Source organism: Dipodomys merriami, unplaced genomic scaffold, assembly GCF_024711535.1.
Source record: "Dipodomys merriami isolate MVZ:Mamm:240054 unplaced genomic scaffold, mDipMer1.0.p SCAF_14, whole genome shotgun sequence".
NCBI lineage: Eukaryota > Metazoa > Chordata > Mammalia > Rodentia > Heteromyidae > Dipodomys > Dipodomys merriami.
In genome coordinates this window covers 29,405,789-29,425,818 of record NW_027202715.1, presented here as the reverse complement: position 1 = coordinate 29,425,818, position 20,030 = coordinate 29,405,789, and the positions used below count along the sequence as shown (strand labels likewise).

Below are 20,030 nucleotides of genomic sequence, written 5' to 3'. Positions count from 1 at the left end.
GGAAAATCAAAGGAGGGGGTAACAATACTCAATAGGAAATGTACTCACTGCCTTATTCATGTAACTGTAATCCCCTGTACAATATTTTTACAATAAAAAAAATAAAATAAGGGGGAAAAAAGAACTTTGTATCCTTATATCCTTTTACCCCTGCACTGTTAACCACCTTTAGCCAAAACTTTCCTTGAGAGCAGCTAGGACTCAAAATAGAACTTTCCTTGTCCTCCCATTCATTTGTGTCAGCATTTTGTCACTTCTGACTTTGCTTAGTTCTATATATAAAGGAAAAACCCTTAGGAGGCTTAAGACCTGCTGGTCAGAGTTCCCTTGGTGTCATGATAATTCTAGTATATCAATATCCTATTGAATTCTCTTTGCTGAGTCCAAACGTTTACACGTATTTAAGAAAGAAATATGTATAAGAAGGAAAAAAATAGGAATGGGGCAGTGGCCTTCAACCATGGTTCAATTCCTGAAGAACTCATTTTTGACCCCTAAAATTGTGTTAACTACAGAGTTTGACTGTAACAGAGCTCATGCTGCCATTGCTTCACGGATTACTCTTGCCCCTTCCTAGTTCTTGACTACTTGACTATGGCTTAAAGTATGTATAGCATGTTTTGTTTGAAGTCTGACATTTAAATACCATAGATTGAAACACTTTCTGTGTTATCACAGGAGTCTTGAGAATTAGGGAGGAAAGTGTTAAAACCAGTCTAAGATCCCAGAGAGGAATATTTCTTTCAATCTAACTTCCGCATTGATATTAAAGGCTAGAGATACTTTTATGTTTAATAGCTCAACTAGGAAATGCAAATATATCAGGATATAGATAATGGATGAGAGACATTAGAATAAAATGATAACATGTCTTTTGTCTTTGTAGTGATGTTTAAATGGGAATAAATCCAAACTGTGTGATCTTATGTAAATAATTTCTTCATCTGTATAATGAATTGTGTCTCCTTTGTTATTAGATTATTGCAATGACTAAATTAAATAATATGAAAAATGTCTCATAGAACCTGACTCATAAGCAATGTGTAATATTTGTTATCATTAACATTCTCTATAAATTGAAGACAAGCTTTCAGATGTAAGAGATGATATTGTTTCATTGAAGAGAGATAATTTAAAGAAAACTTATATAAAGCATAAATATGTTGATTTCTTGCCTTTGTTACATATTAAACCTTGATATCATATTTTATTTTTCTCTCACGAACCAGCCACTTAATCTTCCATCCATTCAATTGTCTACCAAGTTCTAAGTCTAAACATTTTTTTGCTGAGGTTTGAACTTTAGGGCTTTATGTTGCTCTACCAGTTGAATCTATGCAGCTCTACACTTTTATTTAACTCATCATTTTTAATTTAGCATTACATTCCTATATATCTCTTCTCTGAATTTTACAGTAGCGTGCTACTTTTTTGTAAGACAGTATTTTTTCTATATACTCCACAGATTATAATCTTTCAATATGAGAGCTTTAAGCATCTTTTTTTTTTTTGAGGCAGAGGGAAGGTTGAATTTAGGGACTGGGCCATGTCCCTGAAGTTTGTTTGGTTTTTGTTTTGTTTTGTAAATGTATTTTTTTATTGTAAAGATACTATACAGAGGGGTTATAGTTACATGAGTAAGGTAAGGAGTTCATTTTCTATGGATCATTGTTACCCCCTCCTTTGTTTTTCCCCTAACATCCCTTCCTTCCCTACCTCCCTAACTTGTCCTTCCTCCCCCCCCAACTTCTCCCTTCCCCTATCTGAAATTGTAAAGTTGTTTTCAACATAGTGTCCTGTACATCTCACTGTTGTTGTTGTTCTGTCATTCTTATTTTTCCTCTAAACTAATGCCCTACCACTTGAACTGCAGCTTCAATTCCAGGTTTTTGGTGGTTAAAGATTAATGCCTCCAACATCAAATACAGTGAAAGCAGCGGTTATACCTTGGGGGAGGGACATACAAAACAACTAAGAAATCATCTTATAACTATGTTAGAAACAATCACATGAAAGAAAAAACATTTGAATACTTACTTTGGGGTTCATTTCACCTAACATCAACTTATCTGACTTTTTCTGCTTGTCTCAGACATATACTAGTTATTGCAAATAAGGGAAAACCATAGGACCTATGTTTCCTTCGACTTGGCTTACTTCACTTAATATAATTTTTTCCAAGTCAGACATATACTAGTTATTGCAAATAAGGGAAAACCATAGGACCTATGTTTCCTTCGACTTGGCTTACTTCACTTAATATAATTTTTTCCAAGTCTATAATTTGTGGGGGGGAAGGGAAAAAAACCAATTGTTCAAATAGGGATACAGGTGGACCCATTGCAACAATGAGATGTACAAGTCGTTATGTCAAAAAATGAACTTTACAACATTGGGGGGGGGGCAGATGGGAAGGGGAAACAAAGGAGGAGGCAACAATGCTTGATAAGAAATGTATTTATTACCTTGTTCATGTAATTGTAACCCCTCTATATGGTATTTTCATAATAAAAAATAAATAAAATAAAATAAAAGCAATGTATATACCCTGGTTGAACAAAAAAAATAGATTAATGCCCCCAAACTGCCAGAGCTGGATTCAAATTATAATCCTTTGATCTCAGTCTCTTGAAGAGCTAAAATAACAAATGTGAGGCACCAATGCCTGGTCCTCAAATATTCTTTTTTTTTTTTTTTTAGTACTTTTTGAATTATTTTTTTCTTTTTTTATTGTGAAAATACTGTACAGAGGGGTTACAATTACATGGGCAAGATAAATGAGTACATTTCTTATCAAGCATTGTAGCCTCCTCCTTTGTTTCCCCTTCCCATCCCTTCCCATCCTCCCCCAACCCCCCTCCCATCCTCCCCGCCCCCACACCAAAGTTGTAAAGTTCGTTTTTCCACATAACGATTGTACATCTCATTGTTGCAATGGATCCACCTGTATCCCTATTTAAACGATTTGGGGAAGGGAAAAAACCTTAAATATTCTTAATACAACTCGTTCAGGAATTTTATCAAGAAGACTGTGTTAGAGATAAGGGTACAATTCTGGAGGCTGGATGGCTTACACAAACCAGAATTGATTTCAGAAACAAGTGCTTCACTGGGGAAGCAGAAGGAGACAACCATACTCTAGTTCTGTGATGAGCTTTCCCTAATCCTGTCAAGGGCAGACTTCAACAAGTTCTGTTTCCTGCCTCCCTGTCCACTGTATATTCTTGCTTTTTTCCCACTAGTATTGTTTCCAGTTGCTGGAATGGCAGTTTTTTTCAACTCAAAGTTGAAATTCCCAGGTTCTCTTGCAGCTAAGCATTTCCACATGACACAGTTCTAGATACAGAGGCCAGAGGAGAAACCCTAGCTATTCCAATACAAGCAAAATACTTTCCTTCTTTCTAGTTCTCTTTTTTTGCTTAATGTCTTCAAGGAAGCTGTGAGAGGTGAAGACACAGATTCCATAAGGAAATCATGAAGACTAAGGCCACAAATAACTTAAGCCCTTGAGGTTTTTCAACCTATGGAAACATTTGTTTAACTATAATTTCTCTTAATCTGTATTACTCTAACAACAGAGGGTAAGATATATAGAAACATACTAGTAACACAGATTTAAAATAATGAAGTCTCAAACTACTCTTAGTACAAAACAAGATCCTAGAATGTTATGTTCTCTGATGATATAACCAGATGTTAATACCGAAATCAAGTCAAGGAAAGGTATAGTAAAGAAAGTTCATATTGGGTTTTTAAAAATGTGGAATACGTAACAGTTAAGACAAGTGGGTAATTATAAAATGAATGATATTCACAACAGTTTTAGAGTATTTCCTTAGTTTTCCTTAAGCAGCTTTCAAATGAAGACTATTGTTAACCATTCATAACTAAGTATGCACTATTTTAGATAATATAATTGCTTTCCACAATGTTTACCAGACAGCTTAGAAAGTCTCACAATGGAGAATCATTTTGTTTCTTTCTCCTTTAGAAACATATTTTGTAAACATAACAAAGATAGGTGAAAGAGAAAGCAACCGGGCTTTCTAGTCTCCCTCTACTGAACTAATATTCTATTTTTAATATTTTCTATGATAAGAATCAAAGGCAGAGATTCACATTTTCTCTTTTACTCTTCCCTTATTACTGGGATAACAGGTGTGCACTAAAATACCCAACTTTTATTAAGATGATTGTCTTGAGAATTCTTTTATATTTTTGCCAAGATCTGGGCTAGAACTATGACCTCACAGCTCTCAGCCCATGCGTCATTAGCGTTATAGGTAAGAGTCAATGAACTTGGCTTTAACTTAGAAGTGTTTTACTTGTTATTTCACTCTTTAGTGATTTACTATCAATTTATTTATACTTTCATTCTCAATTTTTCCCACTAAAATTTAAGTTATAACTAAGTACAAATCTGTTTTGTCTTGTGATACACTTTGTTTATATCTTAAATTTACATATGGCCTAGAATTTCTGCAGTAAGGTGTTGATGTTGAATAACTGAATAGCTTGATTTGATATTTACCTATATATATATATATGTATATATAAATAAAGACAGTTATACTATTATAAATTTTATTAAGAATGTCAGGCTAAACATTTTCTTGGAAGTTATGGTAAACAATTGAATATGAAGGGCAGGGGGAAGATGGGAAGGGATGGGAAGGGGAAACAAAGGAGGAGGCTACAATGCTTGATAAGAAATGTACTCATTATCTTGCCCATGTAATTGTAACCCCTCTGTACAGTATTCTCACAATAAAAAATAAAAAAATAAAACCACAAAAAAACAATTGACTATGATAGAATTCATTTTTTTTTCATTTGTTTCAAGTGATTTTATCCAGTATTACTTCACTGGTACTTGTCTTTTTCATATGCTCACATTCAATATCTTCTGTGAGACTATAAGACTCTTCAAATCATGATTTTTTTCCTGTTGGTTTATACAGTAATTCTTAGCTCGGACTAAACACACAATATTCATCTCTTTTACACTAAAAATGTTCTTCCAGGATTTATGCTATGCCTGTGTAATCCATGTAAAATGATTTTTCTTATCTTACGATAATATCTTACTTGTTTATGTAGGTGTTGGTTGATATGAAACAGGGATGCAAAGATGTCTAAAACACTCTTGGGAGACATTAATGGCTTTTGAACCTGAGCTGGGATTGCAGATCAAAAGAGAATCTTCAGCAAGGAAATATAAGTCAGAAAGCAACAGAAATGGAACATGGTTAAAACTGCAGATATTTTAGAACAGAAGACCGTTGAAGCTCATGAATTAGGGAAAAAAACTAGGGCAGGTACCATCACAGTCTATGAAGTTCAAGGAAAGGGAAGTTTACTTGGATGGAAACAAATATAATATATATATATGCATATATACATGTATATGTCATTTTAATTGCAGAAAATTAGTCCTCAAAATATGCTCCACTCTGATAGATGCACTGCAGTGAACTAAACAAAATGCTGCTACAACTTTTCTTTGAAAGAACATAGAAGTATACCTAATTATACAGAACCTTCACTACATCATCAGCCATGGAAAACCATGGTTTATATTTTATTTTATTTTTTCTCTTTTTTTTTTTTTTTTTTGTCTGTCGTGGGGCTTGAACTCTGGGCCTGGGCACTGTCCCTCAGCTCTTCAGCTCAAGATGAGCCCTCTACCACTTGAGACACAGCACCACTTCTGGTTTTCTGGTGGTTTATTGGAGATAAGAGTCTCATGAGCTTTCCTGCCTGGGCTGGCTTTGAACTGCAATCTTCAGATCTCAGCCTCCTGGTAGCTAGGATTACAGGCGTGAGCCACCAGTGCCAGGCTTATATTTTATTTTATTTAACAATGAAAGTTAACTCCTTGTAGGTGCATCTAAAGAAAAAAATATGAATGTGAATGGGTAGAATGACAAGACACCATATTTCTTTTGATGAGATCCTTGAAATTGAAAGACCTGGCAAATATTTCTCATTTCTACTACCAAGAATGCACCTTAAGTCTTTGTCACTTATTCCTTCTGGTATTTATTTTCTTTAAACATGTCTTTATCTTATCACTGTAAATCCCAAGATATTTCCCTTCTGCTATCAACTGTTTTGTGGGGGGGGGAGAGGGGGTCCAGTCATGGGTCCTGAACTCTGGGCCTGGGCGCTGTCCCTCAGATCTTCAGCTCACGGCTAGCGCTCTACCACTTGAGCCACAGCACCACTTCCGGCTTTTTTCTTTTTTGCTTATGTGTTGCTGAGGAATCTAACCCAGGACCTCAGGCATGCAAGGCAAGCGCTCTACCATTGAGCCAACTTCCCAGCCTCCTATCAACTTTTTTAATCTTAGAAAATTGCTATGGGTTTTCCAAAACCCTGCTTGAAATTTGCTCATGCAAATCAGTTATCCCTTAAGTTTTCCTTTCTTCTTCCTTCTCACTACACAATAGTTATGCAGTTCCTTCTCTACATTAATTCTGCCCTTGTAGATGCTTACTGCGTATCTCATATTGTATCTTTATTGTTTTCTTCACAAGTTGCATTTTGTATTAATGGTATGAAACAACTTTTAAAATAGAACATTAAGAATAAATTATTGTTAGCTGGGTGCTGGTGGCTAATGATTGTAATCCTAGCTAATCAGGAGGCTGAGATCTGAGGATTGCCATTCAAAGCCAGAAGAGGCTGGAAAATCTGTGAGACTCATATCTCTAATTAACCACCAGAAAAGCAGAAGTGGCACTGAGGATTAAGTAGTAAAGCACTTGCCTTGTGCTGAAGAGCTCGGAGACAATGCCCAGGCCCAGAGTTCAAGCCCCATGCCCGGAAAAAAATTATATATATATATATATATATATATATATATATATATATATATATATATATATGATTTTTGAATTACAGCATTTCTTACCTGGAAAATAAGACTAAAATGGAATTCAGAGTTATAATTTTTTCCCATCCTATTTCTCAGGGTTTCTATTCAGGCTTCTCTGACACATATCATAATACACTATAGATCATATAGGATTGGAAATAAAGAGTTATCTCTAAATTCCATGACATTGGATATAATAAGTATGTCTATAAATTTATCATCAATAAATAAATCATTCTGAAAAAAATACTTAAGATGGACTGATGTATTTGGGCTAAGGATATAGCTTATCAGTAAAGCATGGTCTTAATATTTGAGAGGTCTTAAATTCTATCTTCAACACTTCATTGAAGAAGTAGGACCAGGAAATGATTACAGGCTAATGCTTGTAATCTCAGGTCCTTGAGATCCAGAGAGTGTGAAGATTGAGATTTGAAGCCTATCCAGCAGAAAGTTAGTAAAAACAGATTCCAGATATCAATACCAAATTTCAAACTCTACTATAAAGCCATAGTAATCAAAACAGCTTGGTATTGGCATAAGAACAGACCTCAGGACCAATGGAATAGAATTGAAAACCCAGAAATGAACCTACAGACCTATAGCCATCTAATCTTCGATAAGGAAGCTAAAACAATAGAATGGAAGAAAGACAGCCTCTTCAGTAAATGGTGCTGGCAAAATTGGTTAACTACATGTAGAAAACTAAAGCTAGATCCTTATATATCACCCTGCACCAGAATCAACTCCAAATGGATCAAAGACCTTGAACTCAAAGCAGACACTCTGAAAACATTACAGGATGGAATAGGAGAAACCCTAGGTCTCCTTGGCTCAGGTCGAAATTTTCTGAATAGAGACCCGGAAGCACAACAAATCAAAGAAAGGTTGGACAAATGGGATTGCATAAGATTGCAGAGCTTCTGCAGGGCAAATGACATAGCTGGCAAGATCAATAGAAAGCCCACCGATTGGGAGAAGATCTTTACTAGCCATACAACGGACAAGGGTCTCATATCTAAAATATACTTGGAACTCAAAAAATTAAACCACCCAACAACAAATCCTCAAAAAAACAACTGCCCAATAAATAAGTGGGCGAAAGACTTAAAGAGAAGCTTCTCTGAAGAAGAAAGAAGGATGGCCAATAGACACATGAAGAAATGTTCAACATCCCTAGCCATAAAAGAAATGCAAATCAAAACAACATTGAGATATCACCTCACTCCAGTTAGAACAGCAAAAATCAAGAACTCTAACAACAACAGATGCTGGAGGGGATGTGGACAGAAAGGAACCTTACTTCATTGTTGGTGGGAATGTAAACTTGTTCAACCACTTTGGAAAGTAGTATGGAGGTTCCTCAAAAGACTTCACATAGATCTCCCCTATGATCCAGCATTCCCACTTTTGGGCATTTACCCAAATGATTACAAACAAGACCACACTAAAGCTACCAGCACAACTATGTTTATTGCAGCATTATTTACCATAGCTAAGACATGGAACCAACCCAGATGCCCCTCAGTAGATGAATGGATCAAGAAAATGTGGTATATATGCACAATGGAATTCTATGCCTCCATCAGAAAGAATGACATTTCCCAATTTGTTAGGAAATGGAAAGGTTTGGAAAAAATTATATTAAGTGAAGTAAGCCAGGCCCAAAGAAGCATAGGTCCCATGGTTTCCCTTATTTGCAATATCTAGTATAGGTATGAGTCAAGCAGAAAAGGTCAGATAATGTGATGTTAGGAAAACGAACCCTTAAATATGTATTTTAATGTTTTCGTTTCTTTCATGCATGTGTTTCTAACGCATTTATAAGATTATTTCTTTGTTGCTTTGTATGTCCCTCCCCCACAGTGTAACCCTCGCTTTCATTATATTTGATGTCAGTATAACATGTGGAGGAGATGGGGACAAACAAGTCGTTTAAGGATTCAGGTGGACCTGTTGCAACAATGAGAAGTACAAAATGTCATGTCAAAACCAGCTTTACAATGTCGGTGTGGGGGGGGGAGGGGGGTATAATTGGGTGGGGGTAGGGGGGTAAAATTGGGGGGGAGGGGGGAGGTGGGGAAGGGAAGTGAAGGGTAAACAAAGGAGGAGGCTGCAATGCTTGGTAAGAAATGTATGCATTATCCTGCCCATGTAATTGTAGCCCCTCTGTACAGTATGTTCTCAAATAAAATAAAATACAATTAAAAAAAAAAAACAGATTCCAGCTAAAAAGTTGAGTATGGTGGTTTACAACAATAATCTCAGATACTTGGCAGTATAACTATGTAGATCAAAGACCTTGGTCTGTAGCCTTGATTTTAATGTCCCTCTTAAATGTAAGCTTTATTATGAGAATAGACATACCATGAAGAAGAAGAAGAAACTAATATTAGCATTTAACATACCACCCAATATTCCTGAAATATTAAATAGGATATATTTATAAAACAGAAGTCTCAAAGAGAAACTCGACAGACTTCTAAATCAAGGCAGATGCAGAGGCATGACTCAAGTGGTATAGCACCTGCCTACCAAGTGTGAAAGCTTGAATTCAAACTGCAAGGCAGGTGGCACAGCAATACAAATGTTCCCACTTTCCTATCAGTGGTTCACTGGTCAGCAACCAGAAAACTATTTATCTATGGTATATACTTCTCTGATTATGAATCATAACTTCAGAAAAGTATATAAAATTAGCAGCCTAATATCATGAAAATGTACTAATTACAAATAGTTTCAAATTGTGGATTTCACTCTCCTCATAACAGTCATGAATTTTAGTTTTAACTGAAGAAAGCCAAAAGACCACATGCCTACTGAAGAAAAGAATAAAACCACCAACGCTATGTGGAAAGACGAATTTTACAATTTTGGCGCGGGGGGGGGGTTGAGGGGGGGTTGGGGGTGGGGTTGGTGGAGGGCTTGGGGCGGGGGAGATGGGAAGGGATGGTAAGGGGAAGTAAAGGAGGAGGCAACAATGCTTGATAAGAAATGGACTCATTACCTTGCTCATGTAATTGTAACCCCTCTGTACAGTATTTTGACAATAAAAAAAACTCCGCATGAATAAAAGGATATAATTGTTAGTTTAATGGGAATTTTGAAACAAGATGAAATTAATCAAGTGATGACTTTCCTCCTGAGATTCATAGCAGCAGAAATAAATACTATTGGTTGCTTAGAATCTATTCCTTTTGATACTTCATTTAGAATACATCAAGATCCAAAGTGTCAAAACAGTGATTTAAAAAAAAAAACACCTTTATTCGAATATTTGTTACTCATTACACAATAGAAAGTCTAATAAAATCATTTATTGATCATCAGTAATATGAAAATAAAAAGAACATTGACTACACTGTGTGACATGTAGCTTATCAATCTCAAAATAATTTTAAACCATTTCAAAGATTTAAGATAGTTCCTAGAGTGCCATTTAAATTAATTGCTTTTAACTACCTTAGAAACCTTAATCTGATTGTTGTCCATAAGAACAGAAAGGACAATTATATGCACTAATAAACATAGTAAGCACGAACTCTGTAGACATTCTTGATGGACTGGTGCTTCTTCACTAACACAACACCTATCTTAACTATCCTAAAATATTAAGATAGAATCAAGTACATTAAGCAACATGGTCTTAAGACATGCCTCTATAGAAAATGATCATTTAATTGAACTGCATAATTTGTTCCACTAGTATTGAAGTTCCCTCATTCCCATGGTGCTTTGAAGACAATATAATATCACAAAAAAGTTACTGACTAATTATGATACCATGTAACTTGAATACATTCAGTGCAAATGGATGGTTAAAAATAACCATGTTCAAAATGATTTTTGGGATAATGCCAATCACCCTCCTTCATGTGATACCAACCAGGTCAAGTCAGATGACTTAATGCATTTTCTGACTTGTTTGTTATTGGTTTTAGAGGAACAGATTCTCCCCAAAGGCTAAAATGTTAGGAGATTATAAACAAACATACACACATGGTTGTGTATTTGGATTTTGAACTGTATAAAAGTAGAATACTGACAAGCATTAGGAAGAATTCTGCTTTGTAAACTACAGGTTTCTAGATGAGCCCAACATCAACTGATTTGTTGACAAGTCAATAAAAAATCAAATCCGTTTGTGACTAATCTACATCTATTCAATCAATGTCTATTTTGCTCTACTTATTCAGACACATCTCCAATAAATCTTATGTCACTTGTTAAAATTACCAACCATAATCATTCTTCAAACCTCTGAATTTGTTTCTGTAGTGTAAAATTTCAAGCTAAATATACCTCAAAGGATCATTCTTAATCTTGTACAGAGCTTTGTTCAAATGTGATCTCTTCAAAGAAACAGTCTACAGAAAACAAGGACTGCCCCCTTATCTGTCTATTACATTACACATCCCCTTTTCTACCTTGCATTTGCCTTTGGCTGCTTATTTGGTATTTGTGTTCCTTTGGCTCCCTGATACATTCAAAGCTCTACAACAGAGCCTGACATGGTAAGGTGTCAGGAGGTATCATTAACTAGAATGTGAAGAGAGTAATAAATAAATGATTGAGTAGTGAATAAAAAAATGAATGAGTGATGATGGAAATCGTGGTTCTGTGGTTGTCAGAGATTGTAGCAGGATAGGGGAAAAAGCAAGTGATGTCTCTGCTCTTCTTTCACTTACATTCTACCAAAGTACCTGTACACACTGATTTTACAGATCAAGTCAGGATTTGTATATTTCATAAGAAAATAAGAATAAGAAAAATACCAAGAAAAATACCAAGAAAGGCAAAAGTAGAATAAAGATATTTTTCATGCTCAAGATAGAATAGACTTGTTTCTAAAGGTTCTCATCTTCAGGAGAGAGAATTTTTTGGCTTTTGAAAAATCTTTACATAGTGGTTTAAAACAAAAGGAGAATGAAAATTTCATACTTATTATTTCAGCACCTGAGACAGAGAAATCAAAAATCAACAGACAGCATAATGTTGAATGTGTGTGTTGGGGGGGATAGCTAGGCCCCTGTGGCTCACCCCTGTAATTGTAGCTACTCAGGAGGCTGAGACAGGAACACCAAAGTCTGAAGACAGCTGGGCAGTAAAGAGAAACTCTCTTAAGACTGTCCCTAATTCACAAGCAAAATGCCAGGTGGTTGTAGTGGAAGATTTTAAGATATAAACAAGATGTTGACAGCTACCAAAGACAAGGAGTTTAGATAAATTTAAAAGAAAGTGTCTTTAATCTAAAATGTAACTGTAAATCAACATTGTATTTAAGAAACCCATTTTGAAGTTTAGGGTAGTTTGATGGTACATATCCATCAGATTGATGAACAGTTTCTCAATCTGTTTTATTATTACAATATACCTTTGTATCTATTATAAAAATTAACTATGTAGTATTTGCTCCAACTCTACCACTAAAATAAATGTAAGATGCATTGCATACTGTAGAATTTTATTAAGTAGCTTTAAATGGATGAGTATTTTAACATTCCTTAATCCACAAAGTGTATTTACATTTAAAGGAATTACTTATATTTCCAGTTCAGAACATTTGGCACTTACAATTCTGTTTTGAAAATTACTGTAGGAGGCATTTTAAGTCCACAAAAAACATTTCAGATTATTTCTGAAATTACTATTTTCATCCAGTGATTGCTAAGAGCCATTACACTGTTGATTACTCTCTGCCCAAAGGTAAGTGTTGTGACCCATTTCAGGCATTCTGTATTAACAAAGACAGCTCACAGTCCAATTGCCTGAGAAACAAAAATCAATAATTTCTCAGCCAAGATTTGCTCATGAGAAATAGAAGTTGTGTTAGAACTCCTTATGCTTAAAATAATTGTAAAATAAATACCCGGTGACAGAAAACTGTGAAATCTAATGTCTCAAAGCATGAACATGTAGAAGAGCAGAGCCACACAACACACAGAAAAACTGTAGGAGCTGCATTGCGAAAGTAGTTGGTGAGCTTTGATGCTTCCTCTAGATCCCAGTTTCTAACAATGACACCCTAATTGACCAGAGCAATTATACAATATAAACATAAACATCATAGTAGATATAGAAAGAAAATAAAAAGAATTCCTTTCATTCCTTTCCCTTGTCACCAGATGACATGTCATCCAGTGATATGCTTTTCTCTATAAGCACGAATCTTTGCCTTTTATAACATATCATTTAAGTTACTTCTTTTGTCTTTATGATCTGTATTATCATCAAAACCCTGGTGGCCATCTCAATTACATCGATTGGTTTGGTTTTGTTGATAAAAGAAGTTAATGTTTAAATTTAAATGGCTTCTCTTTAATAAGAGCAATTTCCTCTAGAGAAGAAAGCTTGGAGAATCTCTTTTTCTATGAGGTTAAAAATTAAAGGAGCTTTATTTATGTTACAATGTCCATTCTTGTCCACTCTGCTGTTATTCAATGGAATAGTAGATTGAAGCATTGCCTTAATGATCTGCAATTTAAATATTCCGTTCATGAAAAAAATCATTTACTAGAATAGTAATTATTCATGTGTGACATAGTTTTTTTTATGTAGTTCAGATGTTTGTAGATCTCTATACAAGATTTTTAAACCTGCAACCCTTTCAAGTAAAATAATAACTATTGCAATCCTACAAGGTGTCACTTTTTGAAAGATTTAGAAAAGACTTTCCATTAATGTAACTCTGAATTATGTGAGAAAAGTATGTATGAAACATCAAAGTTGAGCATTTTAATTGATTTATTTAATATCAGAGATTATTTAGCAATAGGTGTCACTAAAGTGATTCAATGACATACAACCCAACTGTGGACTCACTACTCTGCTTTAATATGGAATTTTCTGTCTATCTTTTAAGAAGGCCCAAATGCCTTCAAAATTTGTGCTCAACTTACTAGCAAAATAGATCACACACACACACATATTTTCACTAGCAATTAAAACAGAGAAGGAGAAATGAGAATTTGAGAACAGGGCTAGAAATAACTGTCTTATTGTCACATTCTTAGATTGCTATAAAAAAGAATAAGAAAATCATTTTCATGAAGTATTTCGTTTAGGCTTTCAAGACAAGAATACTTACTGCATTTTAATATCTGCAGAAGTTCATTTGATCACTACATTTTAGAAATTTTATAGGAAAAGGAAGAGGTAAAACATTCGTTCTGTACGTCTTTATTTATACTCCCTGTAATGACACTAAGATACTGGCAGCTTCCTGAGTAGTTGGCAGTTTCTACAAAATATGCCAAGCAAGGAGCATAACATTATGTTCTGTCATGTCACATTTTTCTAAAACAAAAACATTGAGCTTTTCCCACATGCTCCTCTACAGCAAAGTTACAGAAACATCCCTGCAGAGTTCCCACACTTGACTGATAAGATCTGAAGGATCTGCCTCTCCCCTCTAGGCTCAAGCTTTTCATGGGTCTAAAGAGGAACAGGAAAGATCCAGTCCTGCCTTATTTCGCAGGGTCAAGCAAAGTACCAGGTGTGTGCTCACGTGTTTATGTGTTTGTCTGCAGGTAGGTCATTGTGCTCTTGACTCCCCGACAATACCACCTCCTCCCATCCTCTGCCCCCCCACAGCATTCCACTGTGGGCCTGGCCAAAGACATCGCTCTTGATCCCAAGGAGACCATAGCCCAGTTTTTATTCTCTGCTTCCTTGTTAAGCCCTATATAAGCCCACCCCAAAATCCAATCTCTTGCACAACATCCAAACCCTCAGGAAGGTCTGCTCTCCTCGCTGTTCCTCAATAAACAGTCTTCTATTGAGGATGGAGTCTGGCCTATTCCTTTACCGTTCTCCTCCATTTCCCCAACAATATCAGCCACACCAAGGGGGACAAAATATTGTTCTCACTGTGGGCTTAACTGTATGGCTGCCAATATAAGGTCTCTAAAGAATTATATATTAAATAAAGTTATTTAAATATAAATCGAAATGTATTTCAGCTCAGTTTTTAATTTCAAGGAATTGATTAAAACTGAGAAGAGAAAATGTATGCTCGTTGGTTTTTGCTTTCTGATGATAATTCAACATTTTCTTAGAGAAGACTAAAAAAATTGAATTGTTTTGATTAAAAAGGCTTTAACCATAAGCATAGCATAGATCCATGTGAGAATCTTTTCCTATTACAATGTTGAAATATATATATTATATATATTATAAATATATATACACACACATTCAGGTCCATTTAGGATTGTGTCCACCCTATTTAAATGTCATAAATTTATATATATTCATATGTAATTATATTTTTGAATATATATATGTTCATATATAATTATATATATTATATATATTTCTATATAATGGGATTGAGGTTTTTTTTGAAGTTGAAATTTTTTTTTGTTTTCTTTTTTTTATTGTGAAAATATCCATACAATTACAATTACATGAGCAAGGTACTCAAATTTTATGATATTTAATATTAAAATATTTTAGCATATCCACTTAAGCTTGTATAAATGGAAGCTATCTGTTTATGGAATTTGGGGGTTGACTACAAAGAACATTTCAAAAAGAAAAGTTTATGCCAACTGTTAAATGACTAAGGAGGTATCTATCATGTAACAAAATAAATCTATGATGACATGAACTGAGGCAGTCAATATGGTTTACAGTATATGTAGGAAAAATGCTATTTTCTAAAAAACATTTGACAAAACTCCTATTCTAATATATATATACACATATAATAAATATATATACACATATATATGAAAGAATGCAGTTTAAAAAGAGAAGTAGGAAATCAAACCAATTCAATAGAAGATCTATCACAGAGCTCAGTGACAAAATTAATCACAGACCACATTCACACACAGAATAGTTTGAGGTAGAAACAGAGATGAATGCAAAAACAATTTTCCTGCTAGAAAATTAAAGAAGGAATTTTATTTAGACATTAATGTTTAGCATAGTGAAGATCTCAGGTCTCAGTATTGCTTTATTCTTTTCAGAATATTCATGTTTCCTGTTAGCCATTCTCATTCACTAAGTCTTCTCAGTTTTGAGTCTTAATCTTTACCTGATTCAAGATTATTTAAATAAGTAATGTTAGACTTACCTTCTGGTACACTTCTTTGGAGAAGCAGAATGTTTCACACATCTGTCAACTTTAGCTATTAACAAAGAAATATCCCAGAATATATTGGGATTCATGTTTGGTCTGAATCACAATCAAGTAATTCCTCCTAAATCAAAATGAAACATTATTTCATAGAGTTTCCTAATGCTACCAAAATCAAGCCTTCTCAATAAAACAGAAAAATCAGAGTGGAACTGGTTATAAATTGGGGTTGAAGTTGGGGTTGAAGCTCTCTTTTTAGCATTCCTATGGCAAATAAAGGCTGAAATATATATTTTAAAAAGTCTGCGATAAGACATGGGTAAAAAACCAAAACTTAACTCACCATTCCGACTCTCTTCATCAATAGCAACGATGGTAGCTGGTGGTCCTCCCCTGGCTAGTTTGCAATCTAGAAGGCAGAAAGAATCACAGTAAGAACTGACAACCGCAGGAACACTCACCCTGAGGTTAAATACACTGCGATGGACATTTTGATGTTTATCAAAGAAAATTGAACAATCACACTAACATATATTGTTATTTTAATACTATATTACTTTAAATGTATTTTATATAAACTCTACATTATTGCCATAGCAAAATACAATATCTTTATGAAGTAAAAAAAAAAAAGACAAACAAACTCAAATTGTTCTGAAGAAACACCAGCAGAGAACACTGGAGAGAAGTCCTTCAGGACACAGATAATGGGATGGTAATTTAACTCAAAGAAGTAACATAAAGGAATGATTAACAAAGATAAATTGTAATTAAAGCCTCACAATAGAAACAACATAATTGGACTTTAATTGTGATAAAGGGTCTAGTTAAAGAGCGTGAAGAGAATTTTAATAATGCTCTGAAAAGAATAAAACAAAAACAGACAAGCAATGCTCATGAGGTTGCTTGGGAGTCTTGTTTTGTCATCTTACCCTCATATTGCCAGTCTGGAGTCAAAAGTATAGAGGCATCAATGGAAGCAGATCAGAAAAATGGAAGAAAGAAAGGAAGAAAGAATATAGGCATATATTTAGCAAGGGGTATAAAGATTTATTAAAAGCATTATATACAAATAAACATTGCCTGATGATTTTCAGAGAAACAATATATAAATTCTTTCAATCAGATTGTATAATTCTTGTATGTTAGCAAAATAACTTTATAATGTACATGATAAGCATTTCAGAAACTATTTTAAATCAGTAGAAAATAATATAAAAGACCTTTCCAACAAAAATATGAATATAAATTATGTATAAAGAGACTATTATATTTATGTTCATAAGATCAGAAGAAATAGCGCCTGTCAATCAGAAGTGACAGGCTTTTTCAAATATTGATATCACTTTACTAAGAGTAACATAGCTATAGACATAAAAATAGTTATCAAAAGGTACAATGATAATGATAGTTAAAAGATAATTTGATTAAAATGTACTGGTTTTGCCTGAAAACTATTGAAATATAGATTTCTGAGACATAAAGCACTCTCTGAGGATATACAAAGTGAAATTAATAGGCCTGGGTCATGAATATATAGAGAAAAATATCATACATACTTGTATGATATATATGTATCTGTATTTGACTATATATATCATAAATACACATATAATATACGTACCAATATATCAAAATACTCAACTGAAACTCTTATGTAACTATTTAAAGATAACAATAAAAATATCTTCAGTCCTATCACACCACTTACTTTTCTTGGAATATAATTTGCAGTTTTAAGAAAGATTTCTTTCCTAGATTCATTATTGCAGGCATATTGCTTTATTTTTAGTTTTAGATATTTCACCTATTCTATTCTACGTAACCTGTTAGAATTGATCTTTTCCCCTGTCATCTTAAAATATATATTATTGGTTTTTCTTCACTTGCTTATTCAAAAGTAACTTTTCTGCATTTAATCTAATCAGTATATTCGCATGTAGATTACTTTTACATACTTCATGAGAATACAAAGATGAAACTTTTTCCTTCAAGGATCTTAGTAAAAGAATAGAACACAGGAAAACAAAAATACACACAGCCATGCTACATATATAGTACAACCTTATATATGTTGTCAATTACTGAATAAATTTAATAATAACACAGATGACTAATAGAAGACAAAGACAATGTATGTGAAGAGTATAAATACGTGTCAAGAAGGTAGTAACTTATGAAAAAGAGCAAAAAAGAATCATGGTCAGTTCTTAAATTCATTACTCACTCATACTTTTGTTGTATTGCATAGAACTCTTAGTTTCCAAGACTGTTCTATTCATATACACATATCTATTACCATAATTAAGACCATATGATCACTTGGTGTAGTAGACAAAATGAACATTAGAATGAATATTATTAGACTAGATAATAAACTGGTGGCTTTGTGCACAGGCAGGACAAAAGTGAAACAAGTAAAGGAGGATGTCGAATATAAATATTGTAGACATTTTTCTTAGCCTCATTGCTATGAGACTGTGGCTGTGCAAATCTTGTAAACATTTTTACCAGTTATTTACTAATAATTTTTAGAATAAACTTTATAGAACTAAACCAAACAATGCTCTTATGAAAGAGCAGCCTTAGCCTTGCCTAGCCCCCTACTATTCCCATTGTACTTGTTTATTTTTTCTCTAATCATATCAAACTAAATTTATATTTGCTAGAACATCTACTTGAAGTCCATTTTCCCTTCTTCTTCTAGCTGATTCTTCTCCTCCTTCAAAACTCTGCCAAGTAGTCACTTCTGGTAGGAACCTTTCATGTTGTCATTCTAGATTGAAAGCCTCTTGCTGTGTTCCTACAGATATACTGTATTCCTTTGGATTAATAAACCCCATTGGCAAAATAAGAAAAACTGCTCCTAACAGAATAATTTTTGAATTTTGTTGTATGTAGCTACAAATGTCCATCAAATATATTCCTTGAGAACAGCCCAGAAATTTCTGTAGCTCCTTTAGGAGCAGAAAGAGTTAAAGCTTCAGTCACACACACAGACCTTACCCTTAGCTGACTACATCCTTAATCTTCTAGTAAGCTCCAAATTCCCCAATAAAGTATTTCTATGTATAATAGATACTTTGGGAGAACTTTTTTTTTCATTTTTTAGACTCAAAATACTAATGAAGAGAAGTTAGCAAGACACATAAAAATAATCTATTAATAACATTACTCAAAACAGCCGAAGTGTTTGTTTTGAAATAATGAATTCATGAAAGCATAATTAATTAGTTTTGAAATGTGCCAAAGTATTTTAATAATAAGCATATTTAAAATTGTCTTGCAAAGAAAGTAATTTTGGATGGAGTAGCAAAAGATATATTATGTATGTAAAATACCTTAATTGAGATCAAAGCAAAGACTACAAAGCAATTTGAAGGATTGTGATCCTCTTCTCTATTGATTATGAATAATCTGTCTGCTCTAGGAAAGAGGTTAGCTGCTGACACCCATACATTGGAAATGGGTTAATATAATCTATTTAATTTCACCCTTGACTGTTCTGGTTATTTCTCAAATTCCTTATTTTGAGTGCCTAAAATCTCTAGCCTCTTAGGATCCTACCTGTTTCCAATATCCAATTTGCTGCCATGTGCAGAATATGAATACCAATATTTGAATGAACAAAGTGGCTTATGTCTGCAGATTTGTCATCAAGCTAACAGCAAGACATATATTCTTTAATAATCTTGTTAAGTGGGTAAGATTTAAACCTCAGAAAGAAATAATCGAACTATCTGTAATGAGTGTTTTCAAAGTCACTAAACTGAGGATGTTCTGCTCTTTCTGAAGATCATCTAGAAAACAAATGCAGGCTTTTGCTGTGGGAAAATGCACTCACTGATTGTTGGCCAAGCATAAGAAACAATCAAAAATTGCAATCCTATTCTCAAGATTCCCGGTTAAAATGGAACATGTTTGTATCATCTTTGCCCCTACTTATTTCCAGTATTTCCTATATTGAATACCTCAGTAAGGTTTCAACTTAACTCCTGAAGCAAAACTCAGGTATTAGTAACTGTTTTCCATTTCCAGTGACACCACATCGATTCTTCCTCTTTC

General features: G+C 34.0%; 1 protein-coding gene across 3 annotated transcripts in view; it reads right to left on the bottom strand.

Moving 5' to 3' along the window:
* Pcdh15 (protocadherin related 15) overlaps window positions 1–20,030 on the bottom strand; it is a 620,145-nt gene that overhangs the window by 385,813 nt on the left and 214,302 nt on the right. For 2 of the 3 annotated variants that reach the window (XM_070020439.1, XM_070020438.1), the window contains exon 3: window positions 16,309–16,374. In XM_070020439.1, the coding sequence (XP_069876540.1) occupies window positions 16,309–16,374 (66 nt within the window). Of the gene's footprint in view, window positions 1–16,308; window positions 16,375–16,897; window positions 16,913–20,030 lie in introns of all 3 variants that reach the window. The other variant, XM_070020440.1, reaches the window with a different exon arrangement.